This window comes from Schistocerca nitens, chromosome 10 (assembly GCF_023898315.1).
Source record: "Schistocerca nitens isolate TAMUIC-IGC-003100 chromosome 10, iqSchNite1.1, whole genome shotgun sequence".
NCBI lineage: Eukaryota > Metazoa > Arthropoda > Insecta > Orthoptera > Acrididae > Schistocerca > Schistocerca nitens.
Window position 1 is genome coordinate 226,118,286 of NC_064623.1, and position 15,815 is coordinate 226,134,100.

Sequence of the window (15,815 nt, forward strand, 5' to 3'; positions counted from 1 at the left end):
TTCACTTTCATTTTTTTGATATCCAATGTCTTCTTCCCAATCGGCCAATTCGTCCGGAACGTCAGACAAGACGTCCGCGCATTCATCGTAAATAATAGTATCGTCTCTTTCGTCTGCCATGATGAAAGTGCACAAGTACTTATAAAAACAAAAAAACTTGTTGACGTGTGTAACTCATTGTTACCTAAACAAAACACCAACAGAATGAAAAAGATACTAAAGTGCCACCGGCCACTGCGCGAGGCTATGCTCACGACACCACTGTGGTGTCGCCGGCCGTTGTCCGCTATTTCGCGCACGACACCACTCTGGTGTCGCCATGTTTACGTGAATAGTACACTGTGACACGTTTATGAACAAGTCTTGAGATGAGGAAACTGATTACTGGCTAAAAAATGTCGGATGCTACGAGCATTTATAAATGATGCGCTGCTGCTATTCACATTATAAAGAACAAAGTTGCAAGAAAAGAAACCATTCTGCTTAATGTCTCTTTGGTAGCTAAACAACATTTGCTAGACATTTTTTTTTATTTTGATTCCGGCCAAAACGTTACTTGTGGTGCTCAAGACAAAGTGGGCACCGTTTATATATAAGGAACATTGAAAAATTGTCCGTTTGATAGCGTTGGTGTAGCGCTTATAAAACGTAGCACGACTCCGATGGGGCATACAAACACCGACGTGTAGGCAAAGGACTAGTTTAGCACTCGTGTCTTTCCGACGTGTGTGTGGTAAATGTGGAAACGTAAACTACTGTAACGCTATTACCAAATGCGTCCAAACGGGAACAACGTCCTGTTTTCTTTTCTTGGCTGACGATGGATAAACACCGGTAGACATCAATCGGAGAAAGAAGAATGCATTTCGTGCATAACTTACGCCAGATCCGTTGTCAGACACTTGAGCTCCCATCCTCTAGTCCTGATCTCTTCCCGTGCTATTATCACACCTTCGGTCCCTTAAGAGAGGCCTTGGAGAGTGGACGATTCCTGTCGAACGAGGATGTGGGACAGGTGGTCACGGACTTCTTCATGCAGCAGGACATGGTTGGTGTTTTAACAAACAGGTATCTTCAACTTGGTGGGTCGATGGGCTGATTGCTTCAGTTTCACAGCGGTTTTGCGCGATTGGCGTACTGATTTTGGACTCTTAAGCCCTTCGAATGGAACCTTTTTGATCACTTGTTGTACATATATGGGGTCATTTGTGAAACACCCTTTTTATTTTGTGAAAGTTTCACTGATTCTGGACTGTAAACCCTTCGAATGGAAACTTTTTGATCACTCGTTATACATATATGGGGTAATTTGTGAAACACCCTTTACATTTTGTAAAAGTTTCACTGATTCTGGACTGCAAGCCCTTCGAATAGAAACTTTTTGATCACTCGTTATACATATATGGGGTCATTTGTGAAACACCCTTTTCATTTTGTGAAAGTTTCACTGATTCTGGACCTTCGAATTGAAACTTTTTGATCACTCGTTGTGCATATATGGGGTCATTTGTGAAACACCCTTTTTATTTTGTGAAAGTTTTACTGATTCAGGACTGTAAGCCCTTCGAATGGAAACTTTTTGATCACTCGTTATACATATATGTGGTCATTTGTGGAACACGTTTATCATTGTGTGAAAGTTTCACTGATTCTGGACTGTAAGCCCTTCGAATGGAAACTTTTTCATCACTCGTTATACATATATGGGGTCATTTGTGAAACACCCTTTTTATTTTGTGCAAGTTTCATGATCGTGAAAAAGGTTTCTACAGTATCATTCAACACGTTAAAGCAAGTATGATTTTTTCGAGAGGTTTCTAAACTCATTATGAAGTATATAGTTCCATTAATAAAATGTGCAGTGATCTTACACTAATTAACATTGGTATTCAAATACTTTGCAATGGTACCTGACAAAAGAGCTACAATTGAAAAATAAAGAATCAGCTATTTGGTTGTAAACACTGCTAAATGAGACTGTTAGTGCATTAAATTTGAGGCCAATTAATTGGTATCTTAATCGATAAGTTTATATCAAACACTTTTTTACTAACTAGGACCATACTTCACACTGAAGTCGGTGATAGGTGGTAAACACCCATTTGCAATTAATTCCCAAATGGCTACTTTGTGGACCCCCATTTAGAGGAAAATTTCTGCTTCTATTATTGGATACTTTCACTTGTACCAGTTTTTACAGTTAATTATGATATCAACCAAATTTTATACACATACTACTTGCTATCTGAGAAGCAGCACTGCAGAAGTTAGAACCTCGTAGCTCCCAGAGGAGCAGACATACAGGTGTAAAGAGTTTTTGAATCCCTGAGATGTAGGCTGTCAAGCATAACAAGTATGTTCTGCAGTTAGTATCGTCATGCATTGCAGGAGCTACACTTACAGATGGACAAGGCTTAGGAAAGAGATGGGGATGAGATGGACAGAGAAACTGGGGGTTGGTAGTAGCTGATGGACATAAGGAGAGGGGTACGAGGATATGGAGAAGCAGAGAGAGTAGGGAGTAGGAGATGGACAGGTTAAGGTGAGAGGATGGGGAGGACAGAGAGAGGGTAGGGAGAAGGAGATGGACAGATTAAAGTGGGAGGAAGACGTGGATAGAGAGAGGGGAAGGACGAAATGTGTGGAATACATGTGCAGAACACATACTTGGGTGAAGTCGTGGATAAAAGGCTAGAATACATTTACAGCGTCCTACCCTAGCCAAAGCTTCACTCGGGAGCTCTAAGTATGTATGGCGAATGACTTGTCTCACTATAGTTGAATTCTTTTATCTTGGCGGCTCGCGCATGCCCGCCTAGACGCGGGAGATTGCTGCGTTGCCAGTTGCACACGACGCACGCGCCAAGAGAAGCGGCGCCATAGTATAGCATAGTTCGCAAGCTTACGTTTAGGGGGGAGCGCGCAGTTCATGAAGTAAAGCCACCACGGCCGCATTAACCCTTTCGCTGCTACAAAGACGTGCTCCCTGCATTCCGCGCTGTGGGCGATTTTGTCACTGCACTGCTCGCCTGTGCAGACACATTGTTTTCCGACTGCTTTGACACTCTTTATCATTCGATTCCACAAAAACTATTTGGCTCAAAAATTAGATTTTTACCTATCTTCTTGACTGATACCTTCCCCCCATAAATGACTTAATTTTGTTTCGATGTTCAACGCAGTTATTATGCAGCATTAAATATAGTAAACCATTGCAGGAAATTTTGAAGAGTTCGCAGAGGTAAAGTCCATAGAGTATACTTTCCGGATGGTCGATTTTAGTTGCCACAATGTTGAGAATGAAATGTGGACAAGATACCTATATATTTCATTTAATTTAAGTACCACATAAGTGTCGTATGTAATATTGAGAAATATTCCACCTTTCGCGACTGTAACAAAAGTTTTACTTACACTGGGCACGTCTGGCTTTATTTTAAAGCACTTCAATCAATCAAAAGGAAGTAGATAAAATACATTAAACAAAACTGTGGACTTACAAAAACATTAGGACTTCAATGTACCGTCTGTCAGTGAAGTGCTCAGAGCTATGTCAAATATAATTTGGCACACACAAACAGCATTTATTTGCTAAAACACTGATGAGCCAACACAAACGTTGAATATTGTGCTAACACAGCACAAAACTACGAAAGGTGACTTGGCAATGGAGGACACAAAATACAGTCCTCTTATGATGCTTCAAAAGAGAGAAACGCGTCTGGTCTAAATAAGTCGCTTATTACAGTTGCAGAAGAGGGATATATTTCAATACCATTGGTAAAACTGAGACTGTGGAACAAAAACAAGAAATAGAACACGAAGACCATTGTGTATGTGCCATACCTTTCACCGATGGAAGTGCTTTAAAATAAAGCCAAACGCGCCCTGTGTAAATAAAACTTTTATTACAGTCGCGAAAGACGGAATATTTCTCAATATTACAAACGACACCTATGTGGTACTTAAATTAAATGAGATATTGTTATACAGTAAATACTATATGAAATTTAGGTATCTTGTCCACATTTCATTCTCAACATTGTGGCAACTAAAATCGACCATACGGAAAGTATACGCTATGGACTTTTACCTCTGCAAACTCTTCAAAATTTCGTGCAATGGTTTACTACATTTAATGCTGCACATCAAAACAAAATTAAGTCATTTATGGAGGGAAGGTATCAGTCAAGAAGACGTGTAAAAATCAAATTTTTTGGCCAAATAGTTTTTGTGAAATCGAATGATAAGTGTGGGAAAGCAGTGGGAACACCACGTGTCTGCACAGGCGAGAAGTGCAGTGATGACAAAATCGCGCACAGCGCGGAATGCCGTGAGCACGTGTCTGCAGCAGCGAAAAAGTTAATGAAGAGGCGAAGCACTAGAAATTTCATTCAAACTAATAAAATTCGTGAAGTAAGGCACTCCAATATTGTTTTTAAATAAAGAAAATATTAAGCATCGCACAAGGTTTGAACTCATAACCTTTCACTTGGCAGCCCAACACCTTAACCGTTCCGCTACCTCAGCTCGTCGAACAGCTTCAGTCCATAAGGACTCTAACAGCTCACGCAACTACTTATAAACACTGTTGGTATGACTATCAATTACTCACGCTTCGTCGAAGTACAATAGGAAATAAACAATTACCGCTGTTCTTTATTGCGAAAAGCGATTAGTGAGAATGATACAAACACCTTTCCTTGCTGTCGCCTAAATTAGGAGGCTTGGTTTAATTAATTAATAGAATATGAAGCAATTGGTATAAAGAATGCTTTTTCCAAACTTTCTATAAAACTAAGTCTGCTATCAAGACATTGCTTTTGTTCAATTACTTTATTTATGACTGAACGTTTCTAAAACTGAACACACTCGTCCGTGCTCTGCACTGCAGTCGAGATCTGGCAACGTCGTTCTCTGTTCATTGGCTGACTGTGTTTTGTGACGTCAGATGCGCAGAACGAACCTAAACTCGGCCGCCAAGATATATGACGCGCACTTTAGTGATAATAATTTATATATGCAAACTTTTCTCATGAATCAGTCTACCTATTAGTGGAAACCACGTTAAAATCCCTGTCATAGTATTGGCAGTACTAGCAGTGGAGGGTATATAAAGTATGCTGGGGGGGTGGGGGGGGGTGGGTGGGTGGGGTGGGGGGGGGCAATGCAGTCGTTGTCGTAGTGCAGAACTCGAAAAGGGCGCAATCACTGTTTTCGGGCCAAGGGTGGAAGCATTTCCGAAATGGCTAAATTAGTGAACTGTTCACATGCTGCTGTGGTTAAGTACATGGTGCATGGAAAAATGGTGCTATCCATATTGGGTACTCTGACAAGTGTGGTGCACCAAGGGCCACAGATGATGGAGCTGAATGATGACTGTGGAGACATGCATGGGGGAACAGGCGTTCAACTGTTGAGCAGCTGACCACCAGATCAACCAAGGGTTTGCCAACAGTGCCTGCTCAAGGGCTGTTCAGTGAACTTTGCTGTGTATAGACCTCAGCAGCGTGCACCTGGCTAACGCACCAATGCTGACTGCTGTTCACTGGAGATGGAGGCTGGAATTTGCACGCCAGTGCCGCAAATGAACGACCGCTGAGTGGCGACAGGCGGCTTTTCCAGATAAATTACGTTTAATTTTCCATTGGATAGATGGCCATTGTATGTAAGACGTGAAATCTGAAAGAAAACAAGGAGGGAGCATTAGGATCTGGAAAATGTTTTCGTTACATTCTTTGAGTGACATCGTCATTCTGAAAGGCTCAACAGAAGAATGCCTCCATCATTGGGGACCATATCCACCAATACATACTATTTGTTTTTTCTCGACACGATGGCACTACCAGCAGGACAATGCTAAGTTTCACTCAGCTCACAGTGTACATGTGTGGTTCGAAGAGTCCCAGGATGAATTTACCGTACTCACATGTCCACCATACTTCCCAAGCACAATTGAGAATCTTAGGGACCACCTTAGAGGGGCTGTTCACGCTACGGATCTCAACTGAGAAACTTACCGCAAATGACCACGCCACTTGAGTCTGCATGGCTCCGCATTCCTGTCGGTGCGTCCCACAACCACACTGGCTCTCCTCATACCGTGTCTCACGACAGTCCATTCTGAAAAATGCGGCTTTTCGGACTTTCGATGGGTGGTCATATTAACGTGGTGGACAGTGTTTAATAGGTTGTGGAAACAATAATTTTGTGTCGCACATTGACTTGGTGCATGTATCTTAATAGGATGCCATTTTGGCGACCTGTGTGTCCTCGAACGTCCACAGTTATCTAATCAGGAAAAGGGGTCTTGCATGTTAAGTGGAATCTTAACCATATATTGATCCTGGCAAATCTTCACGTTATTGAGAGGTGAATGCTAGGTTAAAGGCAGACTGAAGAGTCGATGCTTCTGACAGGTCTAAATGCCACAATCTTTTGGCAAGTGCTATACTACAAAACTACCCTGCCCAAAACAGATTCTGGTTAAGATTTGGTGCTCTCCCAGAGTTGTGGTGGCTGTTTACTTTGCTGCTTTTCCTGACAGATGCCGCCCCTCTTTCGCTGACCATCTGTAGCTCCCATCATTGAATTGAGAAGTCATTCCAAACGCCAAATAAATATGGAACAGATAAAAATACATATACGCACATTTATCATTTAACATACGTAAATCACATCAACAAAGCCTTCTCATAATTGTATCTATTAGTGAAAATCGATTCCTGAGATTAGCCCAAAAATAAAGACAGAAAAACACAGCACAGCACTTTAATTTATCATAATAGAAACGTACTGTTTCTGCATTTATCGCTAAAGCGCTAAAGTAATTGTTGTGTTTGGTCAAGGGGACAATGAGTTTATGTAGTGGCTATTTCAAAGTAGTTTTCAAATCTATCGTTGTTAAATATGTTGGAAGGGTCAGAGCTATCAGCACGTACACAATGTAACAATTTCTTTCACCAAATGCCACTTCTCTATGCATGCAATTCATGTTTATTCAACTTGGCTGACTTGAGTACAATAGTGCTAGAAGTGAAAACACTGCTATAATACTAACGGAATAATTGAATTCTGTCTTATAGATAAACAAAGAAAATGGTGAAGTTTGATCAAGGGAATGTGAATATTTAAGATTTTGCCTAATACTCGTCTGTGAAAAGTAATTTATGTTGTAATTTATGCATATTAATTAAAATATGGTGTTGTAAGGGAAGTTAGATATCTCAGTCGAGTTATTTCGACCTTCTACTTTGACTGAGGTAAACTATTTCAATAAACTCTTTCTGAAAGCGTCTGATCCAAATAGTGCAGTACTATCGAATCATAGGTTTGGTGCAGTCATGCCAACTAACTTGTTGTGCATAGAATTATTACTGCTATCACTTTGTGGATAAGTTGTATTTCTATTAATAGATGATAGCAACTTTGTCTACTTTCTAGAAGACAATTAAAATCGAAATTCTGGATCACATGTTGATAACCTCATGTGCATATATAGTGTAGGCAAACTTAAACTGGCCCAGAAAATATTTCATGCACTTTATATAGATGACCCAACGTACATTGTCTGCCCCAGATACGAATGATGGGAGCTGAGTTGTGTATCTCAAGGTGCACGAAATATTTTATGTCCCACTTTTAGTTTTCCCATACGTTATATATAAAAATATTTGTACATAACGAACAGGAAATTGGAAGCAATTTTGTTTTGATGTCAGAAGTTTGTTATATTACGTCAGAACCAGATTGTAATATTTACAAAGTTCGGTATCTTGATTTTATAGTTTCTGGAATAATCGAAATGCCGCATTAAAAAGAATTTAAACTTTTGAAAATGTCTGAAATTAACTTATTAATTTTAATCATCTACAGGTACTTGTAGACGACGATGGCCGTGATAACTCCGACATTTTCTTTGAGCTGATGAAACAGATGCACACTGACCGCCGTCTGGTGATTGCATCAATGACAGAAAATAGCTGCTTCATTGACACTTGCCAATCTTCGAACATCAGTGACGACAGCTGGAATGAGAGCTTGAATATGAAGGTCAGACTGAATGGGGACCACTACGAATGCCACCTGAGTGACCTCGTGGGAGATGCTGACGCCCTCAAAGCGGTGGTGGATGGGAATCCGGCTCTGTTGTTGGCCCTGGCGCAGTTGTCTCAGCCTCTGCGGATGGGCCAGGACTTGGAGCCACTACCGTCGGACTATTCTCCGACGAAACTGGTGGAGCGGCGTCTTGTGGCGACCGAGTTCTTCTCGTCTGTGGGGCAACAGGATGTGTGCATCACCAACAGTGCATCCTACAGACTGCTGTCGCACGAAATTGGTGGACATACAGTGACGAGTGTGGCACATGTGGGAAGTGTGTTCACTTCATCAGAAATAGAGTGGCCCCTGTTTGCGTTAACTGACAACCTGGAGATGTCTATTATTCGAGAAATCTGTAGAAAACAGACCAACTGGAGTATTTATGTGTTACAATTTGCTGATGATGGGTGGGAGATTCTTTACTTTCGAGGGAACCCCCGTAAGATTCGAGACTATGTAAGAGAGAAGGAGAGAGAGCAGCTTGAAGTATTAGATGCCGCTAGTAATACAGTAATTGTGGAGGGGAGGCCTGGTGTGGGAAAGTCGACGATGCTGTCCCATGTGGGGAAGCAGTTAAAAGATAGGGATTCTGCCTGCTGGTTATTGAGAGTTAATTTGTTGGACTTTTACACAGTTTTTGATCACTGTGACAGTGGTACAGTAGCCCTAGAAGACATCTTACAGCAATCTGTCTTTAATAAGGGCGATGAGGGCAGGCTGGAGTACGCACTGCTTCACCACAGCCTGCTGGAGTCACCGCGAGTCGTCTGTCTCGTGGACGGCTTCGACGAGGTGTGCCCAGATTACGCCGACAAATGCCTCGAGGTGTTGTCTCTGCTGACGCCACATCGGGGGAAGCTCCTGGTGACGACGAGACCAGCGCCAGTGACACAATTGGAGACACAGATGGGTGTGCTGGCCCACACACTGCGGCCTTTCAGTGATCCAGAGCTACAGGAGTTCTTCACTCTTCACAGTTGGAGGCGAAACGTCCCATCCATTAATGGTCTCAAAAAGAGTGTGAGGGATCTCCTGAGAATTCCACTCTTCGCCAAAATGTATGTGAATCTGTCAGGGGAAAGAGCAGCAATATACGATATTGTGACGCTGTACGAGGATTTCTTCCGAAATAAATTCAGGAGGCTTTACGAGGAGAAGTGGGGTGACAACTTGTCTGCTCCCGGCAAGAAGAAAGAGATCGAGGCGGCGAGGAAGAGGCACGAAGAGCAGCTGATGCTCCTCGCAGTGTCGGCTCTGGTGCACAGTGCAGACGAACCACCGGGTCCGTCACTCGACAGTGACATCTTCGTAAAAGCTGGAATCGTGTACGAGTTCAGTGACAGTAAACCCGTGTTCCTGCACAGGACGTTCGCCGAACACTTCCTCGCCAAGTGGTGCTTCGTCGGGTTTCGAGAGCCGAGCTGTGCGACGGTGTACCGAGAAGCGTACGTGGACGGGAGCCTCGAGTTCTTCCTGGAATCCTTCGACCGCAGGGCGGCGAGAGGGCGGCCGCTGCTGCTGGCCGTGCTGGACGGTGACGAGGCGGAGGTCGGGGCGCTGCTGGCGGCGGGCGCCGACACACCCGGGGAGGCGGACGAGTGCGGCCGCGGCGCGCTGCACCTGGCGGCGGCCCACGGGGCGGGCTCCTCGCTGCTGCTGCTGCGGCTGTGCAGGCGTCCGCAGGAGGGGGCCATGTCTGCCGAGGACGGCTTGCTGCGGTGGACGCCGCTGCGGTACGCCGCGGAGGGCCGCCGCTGGGCTGCGGTGAAGGCGCTGCTGGAGGCCGGCGACGACGTCAGCCACCTCGGCGACTTCCGAGGGGGCTCGCAGGACCCCGCGCTGCTGCGGTCGGTGTTCGACCGGGGTGGCTACCGAGCCCTGTTCCGGCACGTCCTCCGAGAGTGTCAGGGAGCCCAGGTAACTCGGTGGTGCACAGCTGGAGAAGGCCGCGTTTCCGCACAAATACAGGTAAATCTAAACAGCATTATAGTTACATTATAGTTGCAACATTAACATACACTACTGGCCATTAAAATTGCTACACCAAGAAGAAATGCAGATGATAAACGGCTATTCATTGGACAAATATACTAGAACTGACATGTGATTACATTTTCACGCAATCTGGGTACATAGATCCTGAGAAATCAGTACCCAGAACAACCACCTCCGGCCGTAATAACGACCTTGATATACCTGGGCATTGAGTCAAACAGCCCGCATCTCGTGGTCGTGCGGTAGCGTCCTCGCTTCCCACGGCCGGGTTCCCGGGTTCGATTCCCGGCGGGGTCAGGGATTTTCTCTGCCTCGTGATGGCTGGGTGTTGTGTGATGTCTTTAGGTTAGTTAGGTTTAAGTAGTTCTAAGTTCTAGGGGACTGATGACCATAGCTGTTAAGTCCCATAGTACTCAGAGCCATTTGAACCATTTGAGTCAAACAGAACTTGGATGGCGTGTTCAGGTACAGCTACCCATGCAGCTTCAACACGATACCACAGTTCATCAAGAGTAGTGACTGGCGTATTGAGACGAGCCAGTTGCTCGGCCACCAGACGTTTTCAGTTGGTGAGAGATCTGGGTGATGTACCCGTGGTCTAGGGGTAGCGTCTTTGATTCATAATCAAAACGTCTTCGGTCCCGGGTTCGATCCCCGCCACTGCCTAAATTTTGATAAATAATCAGCATTGGCGGCCGAAGACTTCCGGCATAAGAAGTCAGCCTCATTCTGCCAACGGCCTTGTCAAAGAGGGCGGAGGAGCGGATAGAGGTTCAGGGCACTCTCTTGTCCTAAGGGTGGGAAATTGCCCCTAAAGGCGGAAGAATCAGCAATGATCAACGACATGAGGATGCAGAAGGCAATGGAAACCACTGCATTAAAGACACATAACGTGTATCCACAGGACATGTGGCCTGTAATTGAAGAAGTGTCATGATGATCTCTCCATTGGCAAAAGATTCCGGAATAGTCCCCCATTCGGATCTCCGGGAGGGTACTGCCAAGGGGGAGGTTACCATGAGAAAAAGATTGAATAATCAACGAATAATCTACGAGTCAGGGCGTGGAATGTCAGAAGCTTGAACGTGGTAGGGAAACTAGAAAATCTGAAAAGGGAAATGCAAAGGCTCAATCTAGATGTAGTAGGGGTCAGTGAAGTGAAGTGGAAGGAAGACAAGGATTTCTGGTCAGATGAGTATCGGGTAATATCAACAGCAGCAGAAAATGGTATAACAGGTGTAGGATTCGTTATGAATAGGAAGGTAGGGCAGAGGGTGTGTTACTGTGAACAATTCAGTGACCGGGTTGTTCTAATCAGAATCGACAGCAGACCAACACCGACAACGATAGTTCAGGTATACATGCCGACGTCGCAAGCTGAAGTGAAAATCTCATTCTGGAAACATCCCCCAGGCTGTGGCTAAGCCATGTCTCCGCAATATCCTTTCTTTCAGGAGTGCTAGTTCTGCAAGGTTCGCAGGAGAACTTCTGTAAAGTTTGGAAGGTAGGAGACGAGGTACTGGCAGAAGTAAAGCTGTGAGTACCGGACGTGAGTCGTGCTTCGGTAGCTCAGTTGGCAGAGCACTTGCCCGCGTAAGGCAAAGGTCCCGAGTTTGAGTCTCGGTCGGGCACACAGTTTTAATCTGCCAGGAAGTTTCATATCAGCGCACACTCCGCTGCAGAGTGAAAATCTCATTCTTAAGATGAGCAGATAGAGAAAGTGTATGAGGATATTGAAAGGGTAATGCAGTATGTAAAGGGGGACGAAAATCTAATAGTCGTGGGCGACTGGAATTCAGTTGTAGGGGAAGGAGTAGAAGAAAAGGTTACAGGAGAATATGGGCTTGGGACAAGGAATGAAAGAGGAGAAAGACTAATTGAGTTCTGTAACAAGTTTCAGCTAGTAATAGCGAATACCATGTTCAAGAATCACAAGAGGAGGAGGTATACTTGGAAAAGGCCAGGAGGTACGGGAAGATTTCAATTAGATTACATCATGGTCAGACAGAGATTCCTAAATCACATACTGGACTGTAAGGCGTACCCAGGAGCAGATATAGACTCAGATCACAATATAGTAGTGATGAAGAGTAGGCTGAAGTTCAAGACATTAGTCAGGAAGAATCAATACGCAAAGAAGTGGGATACGGAAGTACTAAGGAATGACGAGACACGTTTGAAGTTCTCTAACGCTATAGATACAGCAATAAGGAATAGCGCAGTAGGCAGTACAGTTGAAGAGGAATGGACATCTCTAAAAAGGGCCATCACAGAAGTTGGGAAGGAAAACATAGTTACAAAGAAGGTAGCTGCGAAGAAACCATGGGTAACAGAAGAAATACTTCAGTTGATTGATGAAAGGAGGAAGTACAAACATGTTCCGGGAAAATCAGGAATACAGAAATACAAGTCGCTGAGGAATGAAATAAATAGGAAGTGCAGGGAAGCTAAGACGAAATGGCTGCAGGAAAAATGTGAAGACATCGAAAAAGATATGATTGTCTGAAGGACAGACTCAGCATACAGGAAAATCAAAACAACCTTTGGTGACATTAAAAGCAACGGTGGTAACATTAAGAGCGCAACGGGAATTCCACTGTTAAATGCAGAGGAAAGAGCAATAGGTGGAAAGAATACATTGAAAGCCTCTATGAGGGTCTGATGTGATAGAAGAAGAAACAGAATTATCGCACAATCAGCTTAACAGCTCATGCATCTAAGCTGCTTACAAGAATAATATACAGAAGAATGGAAAAGAAAATTGAGAATGCACTAGGTGATGATCAGTTTGGCTTTAGGAAAAGTAAAGGGACGAGAGAGGCAATTCTGACGTTACGGCTAATAATGGAAGCAAAGCTGAAGAAAAATAGACACTTTCATAGGATTTGTCGACCTGGAAAAAGCGTTCGACAATATAAAATGGTGCAAGCTGTTCGAGATTCTGAAAAAAGTAGGGGTAAGCTATAGGGAGAGACGGGTCATATACAATATGTACAACAACCAAGAGGGAATAATAAGAGTGGACGATCAAGAACGAAGTGCTCGTATTAAGAAGGGTGTAAGACAAGGCTGTAGCCTTTCGCCCCTACTCTTCAATCTGTACATCGAGGAAGCAATGATGGAAATAAAAGAAAGGTTCAGGAGTGGAATTAAAATACAAGGTGAAAGGATATCAATGATACGATTCGCTGATGACATTGCTATCATGAGTGAAAGTGAAGAAGAATTAAATGATCTGCTGAACGGAATGAACAGTCTAATGAGTACACAGTATGGTTTGAGAGTAAATCGGAGAAAGACGAAGGTAATGAGAAGTAGTAGAAATGAGAACAGCGAGAAACTTAACATCAGGATTGATGGTCACGAAGTCAATGAAGTTAAGGATTTCTGCTACCTAGGCAGTAAAATAACCAATGACGGACGGAGCAAGGAGGACATCAAAAGCAGACTCGCTATGGCAAAAAAGGCATTTCTGGCCAAGAGAAGTCTACTAATATCAAATACCGGCCTTAATTTCAGGAAGAAATTTCTGAGGATGTACAGTCGTGGACAAAACGAGCGAGACCCCTCGCCTTTTCGTTATGCTGATCCGCACGGCTTTAAAGTCTGCTACACAGCATAACAGGCAAGGCGACGAAGTGCTACCAACATACTATGCGCAGGCGTGAAATTGACAAACTATCTGAACTTTTTTAGACTGTATTCCATAATTTGTAAGAATATATTAATGCTGATTAGTGTGTTAAATACAACACGTAAATATAAGACAGAACTGAAAGAAGAAACGCTAATTTGTATGAACTGGACAAATAAAAATGAATTTCAACTTATCGAGATGACTTAACTGTTTCAGTAAGACAAAGAACCCCAGATCGTTACGAAGTAGCAAAATATTATCCGCATTCGGCCGCGAAACGGTCTGTGTCAACGTTCAGACCAGTCATACTGGATTACCGTTGCTGACCTACCATGAAAGTGTGCAAATTTAGCAATGCGTGAAGATTCATAACGAAATTCACTTAAACATCATTCAGTGCCACGCTTAAGTCAATTCCATTATTGACAGAAGCGGAAAAAGTAGGCAGTAACATGTATGAAATTCTACAAGAGTGTCATATTGACATGCACAGGGCGCCAGTACAGAATAAAGGTAGCGATAAAACGTATTGGGTGCGCGAGAATTTCTTAAAATTGCTTTACTGATATTCTACCTGCCTCCATAGAGATTAGAACCGAAAACAAACCAGACCTTCCTTTCACTATGCTAGCAGACAACCTAGGCAAACAGCCCTCTATTATTACCCCAGACATGAACAAGCAGGCAATTTCGAAATGAAAATCTGCAGTTTCTGTTGCATAGAGCTTTCTGGACTCAAAAACATGAATTTTCTTCCTTTATGTCACCGCTTATGTGACAATCATTCGGGATGTTTATCGAAATAAAAAAAATGGTTCAAATGGCTCTGAGCACTATGGGACTCAACTGCTGAGGTCATTAGTCCCCTAGAACTTAGAACTAGTTAAACCTAACTAACCTAAGGACATCACACACATCCATGCCCGAGGCAGGATTCGAACCTGCGACCGTAGTGGTCTCGCGGTTCCAGACTGCAGCGCCAGAACCGCGCGGCCACTTCGGCCGGCCTTATCGAAATAACAAATTACTGTTATTAGAGAGTAAATTTTGTAGGATAATTCTGCACCACCCCAGGAAATAAACGGCTACATAGCTGCCAAACGTATTCTGCATTGTTTCGAATTCTCCACTAGACTCGCCACAGCCAGAAAACGTTCATTAGCAGAAGTGTTTCTTAAGCTAGCTAGCAATGAGAATGTTCGTACTTCTAAAACGCGGTGGCATTAATACTGGGATGTGAATTACCACGTGTATAGGCAAATACATTCTATTTGCATTCCTGTAAACGTGATTTGGATCGAAAACGTAGCTACGACTAATATGCTTATGTATCGACAGCAACTAGAACATTTCGAATAAAGAGTAGCGGGTGTTATTTATGCGGCCCTCATCTTCAGTGTTTTCGTTGTTAGGATTTCGTCACCTAAACCGGTAAAAACGGAACCCTACTAGTCTCACTTTCTTGACCATCTATCGGTCTACCCAACCCTTAAAACCCGTTTACCTCCAGAACGGGTGGACATAATAAGCGGAAATGTATCGCACTTCTTGCTGTAACCGGTCCCATGCTGGTGTAAAAAAGTGAGCTTCTATGTCAACGCAATCAAAAGATACGACGGTTTATGTAAAGAAAATTTACGCGAAAGGTCAAAAAATGGCTTCAAGAACTATGCGACCTAACTGCTTAGGTCATCAGCCCCTAGACCTAGAACTACTTAAACCTAGCTAGCCTAAGGGCATCACAGACATCTATGCCCGAGGTAGAATTCCAACCTGCGACTGAAGCAGCCGTGCGGTTCGTCACTGAAGCGCCTGGAACCGCTCGGCCACCGCAACGCGGCGAAACCCTACTCACCTCATGTATAATGATAATATATACTGTCTAGTGAGGATAAACTGTATTCTCCAGCAACTCAGATCGTTTGATCACGGAACTTTTACGAAGCTACATTCAAACTTTGTCGAAGTCGTCTGCAATATCCATTACAAACACCCTAGGAACTTCGTATGCGATATCCACTTCTGAAGACGCTGGCAGATACTGCAGTACTATAACAAGTAGGTGGGAATTTATTGTTATTGG

General features: G+C 43.6%; 1 protein-coding gene across 1 annotated transcript in view; it reads left to right on the forward strand.

The window, feature by feature from the left end:
* Positions 1-15,815, forward strand: part of LOC126210031 (uncharacterized) — a 141,718-nt gene that overhangs the window by 78,602 nt on the left and 47,301 nt on the right. The window contains exon 5 of the mRNA XM_049939134.1: positions 7,876-10,068. Within this exon, the coding sequence (XP_049795091.1) occupies positions 7,876-10,068 (2,193 nt within the window). The remainder of the gene's footprint in view (positions 1-7,875; positions 10,069-15,815) is intronic.